Source organism: Vulpes lagopus, chromosome 3 (assembly GCF_018345385.1).
Source record: "Vulpes lagopus strain Blue_001 chromosome 3, ASM1834538v1, whole genome shotgun sequence".
In the NCBI taxonomy this organism is placed as follows: domain Eukaryota; kingdom Metazoa; phylum Chordata; class Mammalia; order Carnivora; family Canidae; genus Vulpes; species Vulpes lagopus.
The window spans coordinates 159808860-159825119 of NC_054826.1; the positions used below are offsets into that span (position 1 = coordinate 159808860).

The 16260-nt window shown below is 36.0% G+C and overlaps 1 protein-coding gene across 1 annotated transcript in view; it reads right to left on the bottom strand.

Moving 5' to 3' along the window:
- Nucleotides 1-16260, bottom strand: part of ACADM (acyl-CoA dehydrogenase medium chain) — a 31145-nt gene that overhangs the window by 3022 nt on the left and 11863 nt on the right. Inside the window, exons 7-10 of the mRNA XM_041749097.1 lie at nucleotides 10423-10553; nucleotides 8232-8340; nucleotides 3819-3959; nucleotides 3106-3201 (exon numbers count right to left, since the gene is read on the bottom strand). Coding sequence (XP_041605031.1) covers nucleotides 3106-3201; nucleotides 3819-3959; nucleotides 8232-8340; nucleotides 10423-10553 — 477 coding nt within the window. The remainder of the gene's footprint in view (nucleotides 1-3105; nucleotides 3202-3818; nucleotides 3960-8231; nucleotides 8341-10422; nucleotides 10554-16260) is intronic.

Below are 16260 nucleotides of genomic sequence, written 5' to 3' on the forward strand. Positions count from 1 at the left end.
GCATAGAAAAAAATAATACAGAGCAAAATGGTCACTGTAATTATCTCTGGACAATGGGATTATGTAGTAGTTTTATTACTTAATTTTGCTTATACTGTGTCATAAATTATTCTACAATGAACACAGAATGGAACATATGCTTTTTAAAATAATACACATTAAAAGAAAGCCTATAGGCATTCAGAAACAAGAATACTAAAATTATTAAAAAGATGATTTGTTGTGGGCAACATCAAAATGGGTTTTGAAGACTAAGAGGTTACAAAAACCACACAACTTATGACTATGTACAGACTAATATGTACTAAAGGTCACATAAAACAAAAAACTGAGCTGTTCAATTTCATATATTTACAGTAGAGACGGTAAAACACACTCTACTTTAGAATGACAAGTTGCTTGAGATTAGCATGGTAATTGAGTCTTAAGGAGAGGCAATTATTAACCAATATAATTAATCCCTATATAGAGCAAGGAGAGTAATATCCTCCCGTATTTCTACCTGCCTGATTATGCCCATTATTTTAAGCCAATGATTCTTTCAAGTTGTTTTTAGTTTTCACTCTATTTTTTGAATAGGTAATAGAACCACCAGTTTGAAGCTCAAACTTTCCTCCTCCTTCTATCATCCCTGCCCTCCCCAATGCCACTTAATTCCCCCTTCATTCCTAGAGGTAACCAAGTTACATGTTTTTCATCTTCTCAGAGATGTTGTATATACAGATAAGCAAATACATTTACAGTCTTTCCCCTTTTTACACATATGGTGGCCTACTACGTTGCTGGTTCTCATTTTGCTTTGCTTATCAATAAATCTGATGCTTTCTATAGTGGTTCCGTATAAAGGAACTTCTTTATACTTTTTTTATAGCTGTAAAATATTCCCACTCTATGGATGATCAACATTTTGGTTGTTTCTACATTTGGTTGTTTCTACACAATGCTGAAACAAGCTATAGATAGGTCATATTGCACATATGGGAATAAACCAGAAAGATACATATGAAATACCAGTATAGAATAACCACTGCATACTGGCCCTTTTTCTGATACGTCATCTGCAAATATCTTCTCCCATTCTGTAGGCTGCCTTTTAGTTTTGTTGACTGTTTCCTTTACTGTGCGGAAGAAGCTTTTTATCTTGATGAAGCCCCAATAGTTCATTTTTGCTTTTGTTTCCCTTGCCTTCACAGATGTGTCTTGCAAGAAGTTGCTGTGGCCAGCAATTGTGCTACTTGGTATTTACCCCAATGATACAGACGTAGTGAAATGACAGGACACCTGCACCCCAATGTTCATAGCAGCAATGTCCAATAGCCGAACTGCTGGCATTTGTGGAAGGAGCCACGATGTCCTTCGACAGATGAACGGATAAAGAACATGTGGTATATATACACAATGGAATATTACTCAGCATCAGAAAAGATGAATACCTAACATTTACATCAACATGGATAGAACTCGAGGGTATTACACTGAGTGAAATAAGTCAGTCGGAGAAAGACCATTATCATATAGTTTTAATATGTGAAATATAAGAAATAGTGAAAGGGACTCTAAGGGAAGGGAGAGAACTAAGTGGTGAAAAATTAGAGAGGAAGATAAACCATAAGATACTCTTAATTCTGGGAAACAAATAAAGGGTTGTAGAAGGGGAGGTGGGTGGGTAGATGGGGTAACCATGATGGGCAGATGGTTACCAGATGATGGGCATTAAGGAGGGCACATGATGAGATGAGCACTGGGTGTTATACTATATGCCGGCAAATTGAATTTAAATAAAGCATTAAAAAAAAAAAAAAGAATAACCGCTGCAGTGTGGGCCAAAATATAAGTACTTTTGATATATATATTTCCAAAATGTGGTTCATAAGTTATATCAAATTATAGTCCCACTGGTAAACAGAAGCACTTATATCACCACAGCTTGGGCAACCTGGTATAAGATGCCTATGCTTCTCTTGTGAGATTTTGATGAAAAAAAATCCCAATGTGTCTCATTTAGTTTCTTTTTAGCCCATGCTTTGGGAAATCCTGTTCTAACATAGCTCAGAATCCTGTAATGTCTCTGGCCCACCCATGACAGTTTCTCCTTTTGGTTTCTGTCTATAGCTCTCATTTAGGGACTTAATCTTTCTTACACTGCTCTATAGTATTTCTCAATATTTGTCTTAAGATTTGTATCCTATTTCCAAAGTAAAGTTAAAGATTCCTGAGTACAGAGGCTATGCCAAACTTCTTTTCTGTTCCTGGAAATAGCACATGTAGTGTGTAAAAAGACAGACTCTAAGTGACTACCTGGGTTCAAATCTTGGTTCCATTACGTAGGTAGACCTAATGTTTTACATGCAATAAATATAAATAAATAAATCTCCACAGTACTGTGAAGATTAAATGAGTTAACACATGTAAAACCCTGAGAGCAGTGTCTAGAACACAGAAAGCATCCGATTATTAGTATTTTAATATAGTAGGTAGGTGTTCAGTTACTATTTGTTGAATGGATGCAAGAGTTCACAGTGGAAACGTATTTAAGTGCTAGGAGTATAAGGGTTACCATAACAGGAATTCACAGCCTGTACGGTGCTTACATTCAAATGGGACAGTAAGGAGAGACAAGAACCAAACACATACATGATGATGTAATGCTGAGTGGTGTTAGAAACTATGGAAAAAAAACCCAAGTGGGATTAGTATACAGAATGTTGGAGGTGTTATTTTACATTGAGTGACTAAGGGAGATTCATTAGTGAAATGAATGAGGAAGTGGCTATTGTGGGGGCAAGGGAGAAAAGGTAAAAACAGCAAAAGGCCAGCGTGGCTGACAGAAGTCCGCCATAGACTCTGGATTTTAGGGATGCCTGGGGGGCTCAGTGGTTGTGGGTCTCCCTTCGGCCTAGAGCGTGATCCTCGAGTCTCGGGATCAAGTCCTGCATCGGGCCCCCTGCATGGAGCCTGCTTCTCCCTCTGCCTGTGTCTCTGCCTCTCTCTCTGCATGTCTCTCATGAATATATAAAAAAAAAAAATCTTTATAAAAAAAAAAAAAGGACTCTGGATTATAGTCTGAGTGTGATTTGAACATAACAAGTACAGTCTTAACATTACCTCTACAAGCAGCTTTCCAAAAGTCTTCCTCTCCAGGGCGTATTTGGTAGCTTCATCCAAAGCTCTCTGTCCTAGTCCCACAGCACCAGCTGCGACCTAGTATTTTAACATTTTACAAAGCTTAAGTTCATGCTGTTTTTAAAACACAGTACAATGACTATTTGCCTAAAATTCTAAGTTAAGGATTATACAAAGAGAAGGAATTTGTTGCCAATTCCTTCAGGCAACAAAAGAAGGGGTGGGGGAGAACAAACATTTAAATTTATATTTTTTATGAATTAAAGGCATTTGTGAGGCACAGGATCATAGCCTAGAGAGTAGTCACTTCTTCCGTTTAACAAGGGAAAGCTTCTTAGGGGAAATATTCCTAATGAGTAAAGGATAGGAAATGAGCACATATCAGCAGGAATGATTAAGTATGGACTGCCTCTCTGTAAATCTAGCAGTGACTACAGTAATTTTTGTATTTGCTAAAATAATTTCTGTAACAGTCAGCAAGCCAGTTGAAGAATTCTAAAAAATAAAGAAAAATGACAGTATCTCTCCATCTTTAATAAAAGAAGTAGATATTAAAAAGGAAATAAACACACACACACACACGCAAAAAGAAAGAAACACATACCAAATATTCCATGTCAAAATAAAAATAAAACTACTCAATGTAATAAAATAAAAAATCCTATAAGGACTGTCAAGTCACTGATATTACTTACTGGAGGTCTGGTTTTGTCAAAAGCTCCCATAGCAATTTTGAAACCAGCTCCCTCACCAATTAAAACATTTTCTTTAGGCACTTTCACATCCTCAAAGACAATTCCTCTTGTATCTGAACATCGCTGACCCATATTTAGTTCCTAATAAGGAAAACAATATATGTTAAGGAACACGTTTTGAGCTAAGATGAGGTTTTGCTTTAACTGTTTTAGGATTTTTTGCAATTACCTAAAACGGGTTGACAATCAATGGCTTCTAATGCCCGTTTTGTAAAAAGAAAATTTTATTAGAATAGAGTCAATACCTATTTGTTTATGTATCATCTATGGCAACTTTCTTGTTATAAGAGCAGAATATTAGTTATGGGACAGTAACTTTGTGGCCCTCAAAACCTGAAAATATTTATAATCTGGATCTTTAGGAAAAAGGTTGGTCAAATCCTAGTTTAAAACAATGTTTCACAAACTTTGAATCCAAAACTAGTCTAATGATCTACATGTATGTACACTACGACAAATTTCCTGTCTGAAGACTACCTTTTTTACTATGAATGTCAGCTTAATGGAGCTAGCAAAGTAATGTACCAACGCTTTCTTAAATTTCAGCACCCCCAAATTTCCTTGTGCCCCTTTTAATTCCCTTACTTTACTCCCAACCTGAAGCAACCAATGATCTAACTTCTGCCCGTGTAATTTTTCCTTTTCTAGAATGTCATGTAAGTAGAATGACAGCAGTAAGTGCCTTCTATGTCTAACTTTTCACTTAGCAGAGTGCTTTTGAGATCTACCTATGTTGCTGCCACTCAGTAATTTATTTCTTTGATTGCTGAGGAGTATTTCACTATGTGAGTGTACCATATATCCACTATTTATTCACCATTGATAGACATTCCTCTTTCACTCCAGTTTTTTACCAATTATATAAAGTCACTATAAACATTTGTGCATACCCCTTTGTTTTTCATTTCTCTTGGATAAGTATCTAGGAGTGCTGGGTATGTGGTTAAGTGCATATTTAATTTTATAAGGAATTGCCAAAGTAGCTATATTCCTTCAACTTTTTATTTTGAAAAATTTCAAACCAACAGAAGAGCTGTAAGAGTAATATAACAAATACTTACGTATGCTTTACCTCAATTCACCAATTATCATTTTGTCACATTTGTGAGTGTAACTTATTAGTACTATTTGCTGAATTATTTGAGAGGAAGTTGCAGATACAGTGACTCTTCTTAAGGAAAACAATTTTAATCTCTTTTAATGAACTGTGAGAAGCAGAGGAAATGGGAACACAGAGCTGTGGGCAAACTCTTTAATTTGCTTAGTTTAATATTAATAATCTGCTTCTAGGCTCAAAGAAATGGTAACAATAGAATATATAGTTTTACCAAGAAAGAAACCAACATCACTTTTTTTGGTCTGTAAGTCAATAAACTCTAGTGCCTTAGACCTTCACTCAATATAATGAGAAAACACTGTTTACAAAAATGCTTTACTCCAACCTGTTTCCCAGACTCACCCCAAACACTAGAACATTTTTTTAAAGATTTATTTTAAAAAGTGAGCCTGTGCTCGTGTGAGCAGGGAGAGAGGGAGAGAGAGAATCCCCAGCAGACTCCTCACTGAGCTTGGAGCTGGTGGGACTCAATCCCACAATCCTGAGATCATGATGGACCCTGAGATCATGACCTGAGATGAAACCAAGAGTCTGACGCTCAACTGACTGAGGCACCCAGACACCCTCAAACTCTAAATTATTGCAAACCAAAATATTTCCCGTACTCCTGTCAAGCCAGATGACTTCTAAAACACAAAACATGTTTAAAAATATCAAAATTTCACAAATTTGTCAAACGCTCATATATTTCAAATACAGATTCAAAAAAGTTTAAATATATACAATATAATTATCTGTCTCTCTCAGTAGAAAGTAAGCTCCCCAAGGGCAGGAATTTTTGTCTGTTTTGGTCCATATGGTATCCCCAATACCAGAATAGTGCCTAGTGTATAGGATGAACTCAATAATAAATATTTATTGAATCAGAAATATTTTTTAAGTGAGAAATTGAGAAAAAAGAGACTAGAAATACCATGATAAAATCACAAATGGGTTTACTACTGAAAAAAGTATGAGCTTTTAGGTCCTTCATATTTTCTAGAAATGGCCATAAATTTGGCCCTAAGTTTTCTAGCAACCATCCCTAAAAAGGAAATATGAATAAATATAAATGAAAGCAAACCAGGACACTCAGTGGCTCAGTAGTTGAGCGTCTGCCTCAGGCTGAGGTCGTGATCCCCAGGGTCCTGGGATCTAGTCCCACATCGGGCTCCCTATGGGAAGCCTGCTTCTCCCTCTATCTCTATGTCTCTCATGAATAAATAAATAAAATCTTTAAAAGTAAATAAATAAAAAAAATTTGCTTGGAAGAAGTATATCCATTCTTACAGCTTATATTTTTTTTATATATAACAACCTTACTAGAATTTCACTGGTTAAGTAGTCTACCTTTAATATCTACTTTTAAAAGAGAATATAGAAAAATAGGGTCAGAAACTATATTGGGGAAGTCCCTAGGACACTTTAGTAGTGATCTCAACTCTCCCTATACGTATGTAACACTGCAAAACTAATCTACTTCGATCTCAGTTTAACATTCAGTAAACACACTGAAATAATGTGTACATCTTCCACCTTTAATACTCAATAACCTAAAAGAGAAGTATAACCCCGCTTACATACTCTAGTAAATGCTTCCATTTTCAAGAGGCTTGAGTAAAACAGATTCTGATGGCTTTTAATAAAATAGGATCATATGAATCACATGACTGGTTTAAAAGTTTGCATACATTTGTCGATTCAAATTAGCATTTCCAGGTCAGGCTATGCCACCCTTAGTCTAGTTATCTCACATCTCACCAGATAATCTGTCTCATTCCCCATCTGGGAGGAAGAAAATATAGTCATAGCCTTCAGTAACTCTTAATAAACTTCCATATTTCTCCTTTCCCTTCATTTTTCTTTCTTAAAGATTTTTATTTATTTTTTCATGAGAGCCACAGAGAGAGAAGCAGAGACACAGGCAGAAGGAGAAACAAGCCCATGCAGGGAGCCCGATGTGGGACTCGATCCCGGGTCTCCAGGATCAGGCCCTGAGCCTGAAGGCAGACACCCAACCGCTGAGCCACCCAGGTGTCCCATCTCCTTTTCCTTCAGTATAGATATCATTTGGTCATTAATAGATATTTTTAAAAATTCATTTTGCAAAGAAGAGTTTTACAGTTGTAAAATTGAGTCTCCTCTTCCTATTCTCAGTTATAATCTTAATCCTATTTTCTTTGCACTCACTAGAATGACTTCATTTCCTTCTTTGATTTAAATTTTAAACTCTTCTCTTTAGTCTACTTTAAATACTACTGCTAAATTATCTCCACACATTCAAATTACAACTATTCTCAAATTTGTTACCTTTTCTTATTTAAATAAAATTTCTCACCTTCCCACATTCAAGGCACTTTACCATTTCCATACTTTCCTCAGGCACAGATTTTTCTCTTAGCTTTGTTATCGGATCTGGGGTATTATTTTAATCAGTACAAAGGGCATAATGCCAGTTATCCTACCTGAAAGGCTACTGTGAGGAAGGAAAAAGAGTGGAAAAGTCTTCTGAAATATCTAAAACTCTATTATTGGGGAGGCCACATAAATGACAGTTTCATTGATTTCTGCTTCATTATCCCTCAATTCAAATCAGCATTTCCAGGTCAAGTTATGCCACCCTTAGTCTATTAACAGGTGTTATTAGCATTCTTTACAGTCTGGTACCATGAATGAACAGCCCCTTTTTCAAATAATGAATCAGAAGGATTATTCTCAATAAAATCTTCAACTTAAAAAACAGACTATTTCACCTGATAACATCAAAACATAGCTCTATTTTTAGGGACAGGTTATAGAGGTGATGGGGATTAAGGAATGCACTTGTCCTTGGGACGCCTGGGTCGCTCCAGGCATGATCCTGGGGTTCCGGGATCGAGTCCCACATGGGGCTCCCTGCATGGAGCCTGCTTCTCCCTCTGCCTTTGTCTCTGCCTCTCTTTCTCTCTCTCTCTCTCTCTGTGTTTCTCATGAATAAACAAAATCTAAGAAAAAAAAAAAGGAATGCACTTTTCCTGATGAGCACATGAGCAGAGTGATGTGTGGAAGTACTGCATCACCGTATTGTACACCTGAAACTAAAAACATTGTATGTTAACTGTAATTAAAATAAAAACTTAAAAAAGAAAAAAAAGTTTTATTTTTATACTTACTACAAAGAAAATGTTTTTTCAATAACAGAAACTGGAACAGTAATTTTGAAATGTGTACTTAAAATAGTTTTTGAGGCCTTAATCACTGATAAACAACCACTTTACCTTTCTTCCAATCTGCACTCCTGGGGTATCTGCTTCCACAATAAATCCAGTGAAGGCTTTACCAGCAGGAGCCTTTGGATCAGGATCAGAACGAGCCAATAAGAAATACCTAATATATATATATGATATAGACATGATGACAAAGATAATGACATCAAAAGGTAACACATGGTGATGGCTATCCCATTTTGCAGGTGAGGAAATGAAGGATCAGAGAGGCTCAAGAGCTTGCCCAAGTCGCATACTTAGGATATGGCGGAGCTAGTGTTTTAGCCCAAGTCAACTTCTTAACTAATACGGTCTTTAACTGCTGGTTAGTAGTAGTTGTTAAGTAAACATTCCTCGTATTAATATTACACAACATAAAAGGAAAGGATGTGCCACTGGAAATGACGCTTGTTCTTTCCCAAAACTAACGGGATTCTTTAAGGGATAAGTTATCTGAAAAAGGACAACAAATAGGGCTGCCTGTGAAAGGAATAATGTATGAGACAAAGGCCCCTATATTCTACCTACTGTCCTCTTTTGGCAATAAAATTAGTGTTTTTTTGTTATAGCTAGATTATTATGAATATTTGCTAGGTTTTCACTCCAGAATTTTTCCCAGAGAGATTTTTAAATGAAACATGAGGTATGCAGAAACATCTAAATGGAACCCATGTTCTAAGTAGCCTGATACAGGAGGAGTTTTTAAAAATTCCTTACGCAATTTATTTTCTATGCTTAACACTAATAAATTATTCACTCTATAATCTTACTTGACAATAGTAAAAAAATAGTAAAAACTGTTTTCTAGTTTCATGTTACCTAATTTGTCTTACTACATGTGGAGTTATACTTAATGAGTTCTTAAAATTATGAAAACTCCTAATTGCACTGTTCGATTTCTCTCAACTTGTTAAATTTTAATAGTTCCTTCATTTTTCTCTTACTTTCTGATATTATTACTTAAAGATATGATCTAGCCCTCCTTAATACTAGACAGTCATAAAGGGGTTGCTAGGTATGTTTAAAATATCCAATTTGCAGGTAGGCTCAATCTCAGAAATAATACTCTACTTGCCAGAAAAACTGCACTGCAGAACACACAAATGGATATGGAATAAGAATTTTTGCAGACAATGAAAGATAGCCCATGCAGTTCATCATCCAATCACCAGACAGTCCTTATTACTTATATGATGAGTACATATAGTATTTTCCATGACAACTTAACACACGTTGGACAGCACTGTCGTTGGAAAGCTTAACCTTATGCTGAACTATAGTCTACATTTTTCTAACTTTGACCCGTTAATTCTGAACTGGCTTCCTGATGCAAAGGTACAAGCTTGCTCTTCTGTGTGACATTATTTCAAAACTTTCAAAATTCTTCCAAAATAACCAAACTTAATTCCTTTACTCTTCACAGGCTTCCAGACTCTTTCTAATGAAGGATACTTACTTGTTTTTGAATTTATTCCATTTTGTCAATGCATGTCTTAGAACTATTACCATTCTTCCTTCATTTGTGCTATTATCATTTCAGCAAGAAATTACAGTAGCTTCTTAAAGACAGTACGTCACCCGGTTGATTCCTGCTGAATCTACAGGTATCCCTTTTACTTTCTCCATCTTTTTTTCTACAAATGATGGTATATATGGATTCTTCAACATTTTACATTCATGCAGGTTATTTTATGATCCTTTGTCAAACTTCATGTCATTATTTTGGGATTTATATCTAACGGTTTGGACCTTTAGATTTTACTAAAGTAATATTCTGTCTTTTTTCTAAAAGAGAATCTGAGTTTTAAGACTGTCTTGGCTTATTGTTTGGACTCAGAGCAGTGTACTATACCAATAGTTTTCCTTTTTACTCAGTCTTTGGAGAACAGTTCTAAGCAGGTGCTGGTCTGAGGATATAGACAGCAGAAACAGTGAGCCAAGTAGTGGAGCTCTGGCTTTCCTAATCACATTCAACCACAGCAAGTGTTTTTGTTCTATTTTCTTTTACAAATTAGACTTCTGAGGATTCAGTCTGAAGAAATAATTCAGAGCTTAATAAGTTTCTAAAAATAACTATTTATGATCTCTCATGCACATTCCAGTTCCATGAATAGAACTTACCTTAAGTCTGGTGCTTTAACAAAGGAGAGAAGGAGATGAAATAATTAACAAGCACGACACAGAGATGTTTTAAACAACATACCAATTAGCTTTTCCTCCATTGGTTATCCACATCTTCTGACCATTAATAATATACTCATCTCCTTTCTTTTCTGCTTTGGTCTTTATACCAGCTACATCAGAGCCAGCTCCAGGTTCTGTTACACAGTAAGCCTTAAATATATGGAAACAATACAAATAATTTAAATTTTATTACTAAATTATGAATATTTAGAAACAGGAATGTGTTTTATTTTTTAAGCCAGTATTTTAAATATTTTTAAATATCTAAAAATAAAATGTTCTCAGAGAAACAAATAAACTGCTTAAATGTAGAAGTATTAAATATATAAAACTAGATGTAGGGGGCACTTGAGTGGCTCAGTCGGTTAAGTGTCTGCCTTTGGCACAGACCATGATCCTGGGGTCCAGCCTCACATCCTCATTGGGCTTTCCTGTTCACTGGGGAATCTGCTTCTCCCTCTCCCTCTGCCTCCTCCTCACTGCTCATGCTCTGTCTCTCTTTCTCAAATAAATAAAATCTTAAAAATAAATAAATAAAACTAGATGTAGGATATCAATAGACCATAGCAATGAAAATGTCAGCTATCTTCAACTACGTAAAAATCATTCGTAAGTTTATTTAGTATCTACTATGTACCAAGTTATGAACCAGCAGATGGAAAAAAAGCTAAAAGACATCTTATCTTCAAGAATTCCACAACAGTGGAGATGAATACTAACTATACTGTAATTATATATCTAAGTACTAAAGTCCTACACAATGATCTTGCAAAACTAGTTTAGCTTTAGGGTGTCAGGAAAAGCTTCCTGAAGGTGATGATCAAATCAAGTCTCAAAAAGGAAAAGGAATTCTTTGGGGATAAAGAAGGAATGTATATTCCAGGCAGAGTAACATTTGCAAATGATACTGAGATAAATGTAAGGTTACATAGCAGTTGTAATTCCAAAGCAGCAGAGCTCCATAATGTGTAAACTGTATGCAAGGAAGGGATAGATAGGAAATGAGTCTGGAAAGAAAGGGAGGAAATAAATGACAAATAACTCTTTTTTAAAAATTAAATTATTTTTTGAGAGCCTTCTTTTTTTTTTTTTTTTTTAATTAAATTATTTTTGAGAGGGAGCCCAAGCACACAAATGAGGGAGGGGGCAGAGGAAAAAAATCTTAAGCAGGCTCCATGCTGAGCTGAGCTGGACACAGGGCTCGATTTCACAACCCTGAGATCATGACCTGAGCCAAAATTAAGAGTCAGAGGCTTAGCCAACTCAGCCACTCAGGCACCCCACCAAAGAACTCTTTATATCATGCTAAGAAGTTAAAATTTTATGTAGTAGAAAGTGGGGAGCTTCTTAAAGCTCTTAAACAGAGGAGTGGCAAGATGTAAGCAGTGATGTATAAAGGGGGTGGTGGAAGGCAAAAGGTAATTCATTCAAGTTTAATGAGTGACAGGTACTAATTGATAAAAAAGGCCTTAAAGATACAAGTTCCTTGTCCTTAAGGTGCTCATAGTCCAAGGAAGAGAGAAATCTTAACAGTTAATTTTAACTCAAAGTAGTAAGGGTACATAGATACATTAGAAATGATTACTTGGGCCTGTAGGTAGGTGAGAGGTGATGAGTGGTGAAGAGGGAAAAGAGGAGGAATAAGTAAAACTTATTGGAAAAGATAAATGTTAAAGGATAAAGAGAGGCAAACAGATCTAAGGCACAGAAGAATGCAACAACTGTTGTATAGGAGAAACTACTAGCAGTTCCATACTGGAATGTAAAGTGTGAAACAGCTCGTTTCATGGTTTTGAGTTGGGCGTGGAGACTACTTAAAAAAAAAAAAAAAGTTGGGGCAACTGTCTGGCTCAACCAGTTGAGCCTGCAACTCTTGATCCTGAGGTCTTGAGTTCAAGTTCCATGTTGAGCATGGAGCCTACTAAAAAAAAAATAATAAAAGTGTGAAATTGAAAGCCAGGGAAAGAGGCTAAAAAGGCAGGAAAGGACCTAGTGATGGAGGCTGATGTGTATGCCACGCTGAGAGAGTATACTTTTATGTACTCAACAAAAATACACTGAACACTTTCTATTGTGCCATGGAACCTCTTTAATGAATCAAATACCTGGGTTTCAGGGGACTCCAGAATGCCCTAGGGCACACAGGTGAGGAGTATATGTATGTTTCTGGGCAAGTCAGATTCTAACATGGTTCACAAACTAAAAAACTATATAAGACATTACTGCTATTAATGAAATGGAATCACTGAATGTTTCTGTAAATAGAGGAGAGTGATAGTTACACATTTATATTTTAGATAGTTTATTATTATGAAACTTTTATATAACAGGTGGATTTAAGGGGGACTACAAAAGACTGCAGTTAGGGACACAGATTAGGAGGCTTTGCAATAGCACAGGCAGGAAATAAAGAAAGCTTAAACTAAGACAGAAGATGAGCAAAAATGGAGTTGAGAACTGTGGTGTGAAATCCATAGGACATGAAGACTAAACAGGATCTTGGGGAGCTAGAGAGGATGTTACGATGACTCAATTTTTTTATTTTAGGCAACTTCCAATTAGGGATAACCTAGAAAAGAAGCAGTTCTAAAGAGTGGAGAGAAAATAATTTGGTTTGCAACACATTTAGTTTAAGCTATTTAAGTCTAAAGAAAACATGTCTAATAGGGAAGTGCATAGAGAAGGGTAAAGCTAAAGGGAGAATTCAGGGCTAAAATGGGAGTTAAAAGACTACCCAATGAATATACTAAACCTTAATGCCAGATGAAAAAAAGGTTACGTCATTTAAGTCAAGAGTAAGCTTTACATAATAAGTGAGTAGTGGTAACACTATAAGCTATGTTTACAAAAGTATAAAATCTAAAATAAGAGTGATGGCACTCTTACTCTATATGCATCGGTTCATGCTGGGGTACCAGATTGAGCTCTGTATTTCAGAGTGTGGTTACTCAGGTTATGGGGCTTTACTGTATGAAGAAAAATGAAAAAAATTGGGGATAGTTTAGAAAAGATAAGATCCACATGACAGCTATATTCAAATATTTCAAGGGCTATATAACCAAGGGGGAGAATTTGAAATGATAGAACTACAGTGAAATCATTGAAACTTTCATTGAGTACCTACTATGGCAAGAAACGGCAAAGTTATAAAAGAAATGTCAGAACCTTTTTCTTCAGGGCCATGTAATCTAGCAGAGCTTTCTAATGGTCAGAGATGTTCCCAAATGGAGCTACTTGAGGAGGGTGTGACTCTCAAGCATGAAAACATGAGTTAGATGGCCTTCTGACAGGGGTGCTATAGAGGCGATTCAGGTGTCACATGAGTTAACTAGATTACTCTATCTACTGATTTAAAGATATTTTTAGCATTATAACAACAAAAAAAGGTATTGTACAAATGAACTGTCTAGAAAAGATAACTCTGTAAAATTTTATTTTAACCACCTCAGGGAATTTTCTTTTCTGAAATATGCTATTAGACATTTCCTACTTTATAATTAGGTGAAGTTTTTGTTTTAATTTTTTTTAAAGATTTTTTTTTTACTTGACAGAGAGAGAAAGAGACAGTGTGCACAAGCAGGGGGAGCAGGAGAGAAAGAGAGAAGTAGCCTCTGCCAAGCAGGGAGCCCAATGTGGGGCTCAATCCCAGGACTCTGGGATCATGACCCAACCCGATCATGACCCAACCTGAAGGCAGCCGCTTAATCAACTGAGCCACTCGGGTGCCCTCTAAGCAAAGTTTTGAGAGCTGTTTCTATACAAGATGCCTTATCACAGATAGTTTCTCAGTTGGTCTTGTCTTCTTGTTTGTTTCCTAGTAATTAAAATTAGCATTATAAATGCTCTTTCAGCAGAAACCTTTTTTGCTTCCACTGCAGCTTGTTTTCTTCATCACACCATACGTATTATATACAGTACTACTGTCGTTCATGTGTTTCTCCCTTATGCTGTATCAGAGCTTCCTGAGGGCAGGAATGGGACGTACTCCATTTGGTATCCCTAGTGCCTATCAGTGTTTAAGAAAACAATCAATGTTTCTGGCATTTGTCATCTTCGGTATTCTAACTAGTTTGACTTACAATATCTAAATGTTTCCATGCAAACTAGAAAATCAAGTAAATTAGTAACATTTTAATGCATAATCACTTATTTATGAATAATTTACTTATTTACATACCTCTATGCATAGTAAGTTAATACTTTGTGGGTGAGGATCTGAGAGTCTATCAGATTGTTAACTTCTTGTAAGAAGGATCTCAGTTTTATTCACTATTCCCTGGTACACAGTATTCAAATATTTGAAATAATGAGCATAGTATATACTAGTGATAATACTACCACTTTACATTTGTATAGTTTGTAAAGAAGCTCTCCATTATGTTCTAGTAAAAAAAATTTTTTGCCCTTATATCTAAAGTGATGTGAGGTAGTTTATATAATACATGTTGTTTAAAAAATCAAGGTTAGGGTTGCCTGGGTGGCTCAGTGGTTGAGCATCTGCCTTTGGCTCAGGGAATGATCCCAGAGTCCCAGGATTGAGTCCCACATCAGGCTCCCTGCATGAAGCCTGCTTCTCCCTCTGCCTGTGTCTCTGCATCTCTCTCCCTGTGTCTCTCATGAATAAATAAATAAAAATCTTAAAAAAAAAAATTAGGGTGAAGTGAAAATAAAGATAAAACCAGAAAAAAATATACAACACATGCTTTGAGGTTCAAATAATTAATACTGGACTGTAAAACTGGCTCTGCTTTCAACTTATGCCTTCAACTTACCAAAACAAAAAAATAATAGTTATAAGTACAACTTATAGGTGTGAAGTGCCCATAAGCTCAAGTCTGGTATATAACAGGCAGCTCACATATTGAATGAATGAATGAGTAACAGTTAAAGAGAAACAAAGTTTCTCCTGGTCATTAGGTAGGAGAGAAATTTGTTGGTGAAGAGGACACTATGTGATGATATTCTTTAGAAAAAAATAAGCATTTTGCTTTACCTTTACTATATCCCTGTTAGCTATTATACTCCCTATTTTCAGAAGAGCTTTTAAAGGTAAGTGACTATGAGATCACACTGCTATCATATGGCTGAGCCAAGACTTAAAGCTAGGATCAGTGTTGTTTCAGTTAATTCCAGCTACCTTGTAGCTCCACTGGAAAGGCATTGTTTTATGATAAGAGTTTTCTTCATCATTATTAGCCTTTTTACAGACTTTTCTTTTTTTAAGATTTTATTTATTTATTTGTTCATGAGAGACAGAGAGAGAGACAGACAGACACAGGCAGAGGGAGGAGCAGGCTCCATGCATGGAGACCGATGTGGGACTCGATCCCGAGTCTCCAGGATCAGGCCCTGGGCTGAAGGCAGCACTAAACCGCTGAGCCACCAGGGCTGCCCAGACTTCTGGGTTTTAAGACCATGTTTAGACAAATAAGTTTACTAAAGTCTTGCCCATAACAAGCTTGCCCGAACACTAATGCTGTTCCTAACTGTCTGACACTGCATATATTTTAGGTATATATTTAAAACATTTAGTTCAATTTTTAAAAAAGACATATGATTTCTAATGTGTTATTTTAATATTTTATATAATATATACACAGAAACATAATTAGTTTTGATTTTTGGAAACTTTTCTTGTATTACATAGTATTAAAAAATAATTACAGTGCCCTTATTTATCTCTGTACTCACTTCCTCAGCATACCTGAGGATGTATATCCAGAGTGTATCTGCATGATCAGGCAAGAGATTACATCTTACAAATATGCAATGACAGTGTGTCTGTACTGCAAAGTTAAATCTAACACCTTCTTTCTTTTTAAGATCAAGATCTGAGCTGAGATCAAGAGTGGGACAC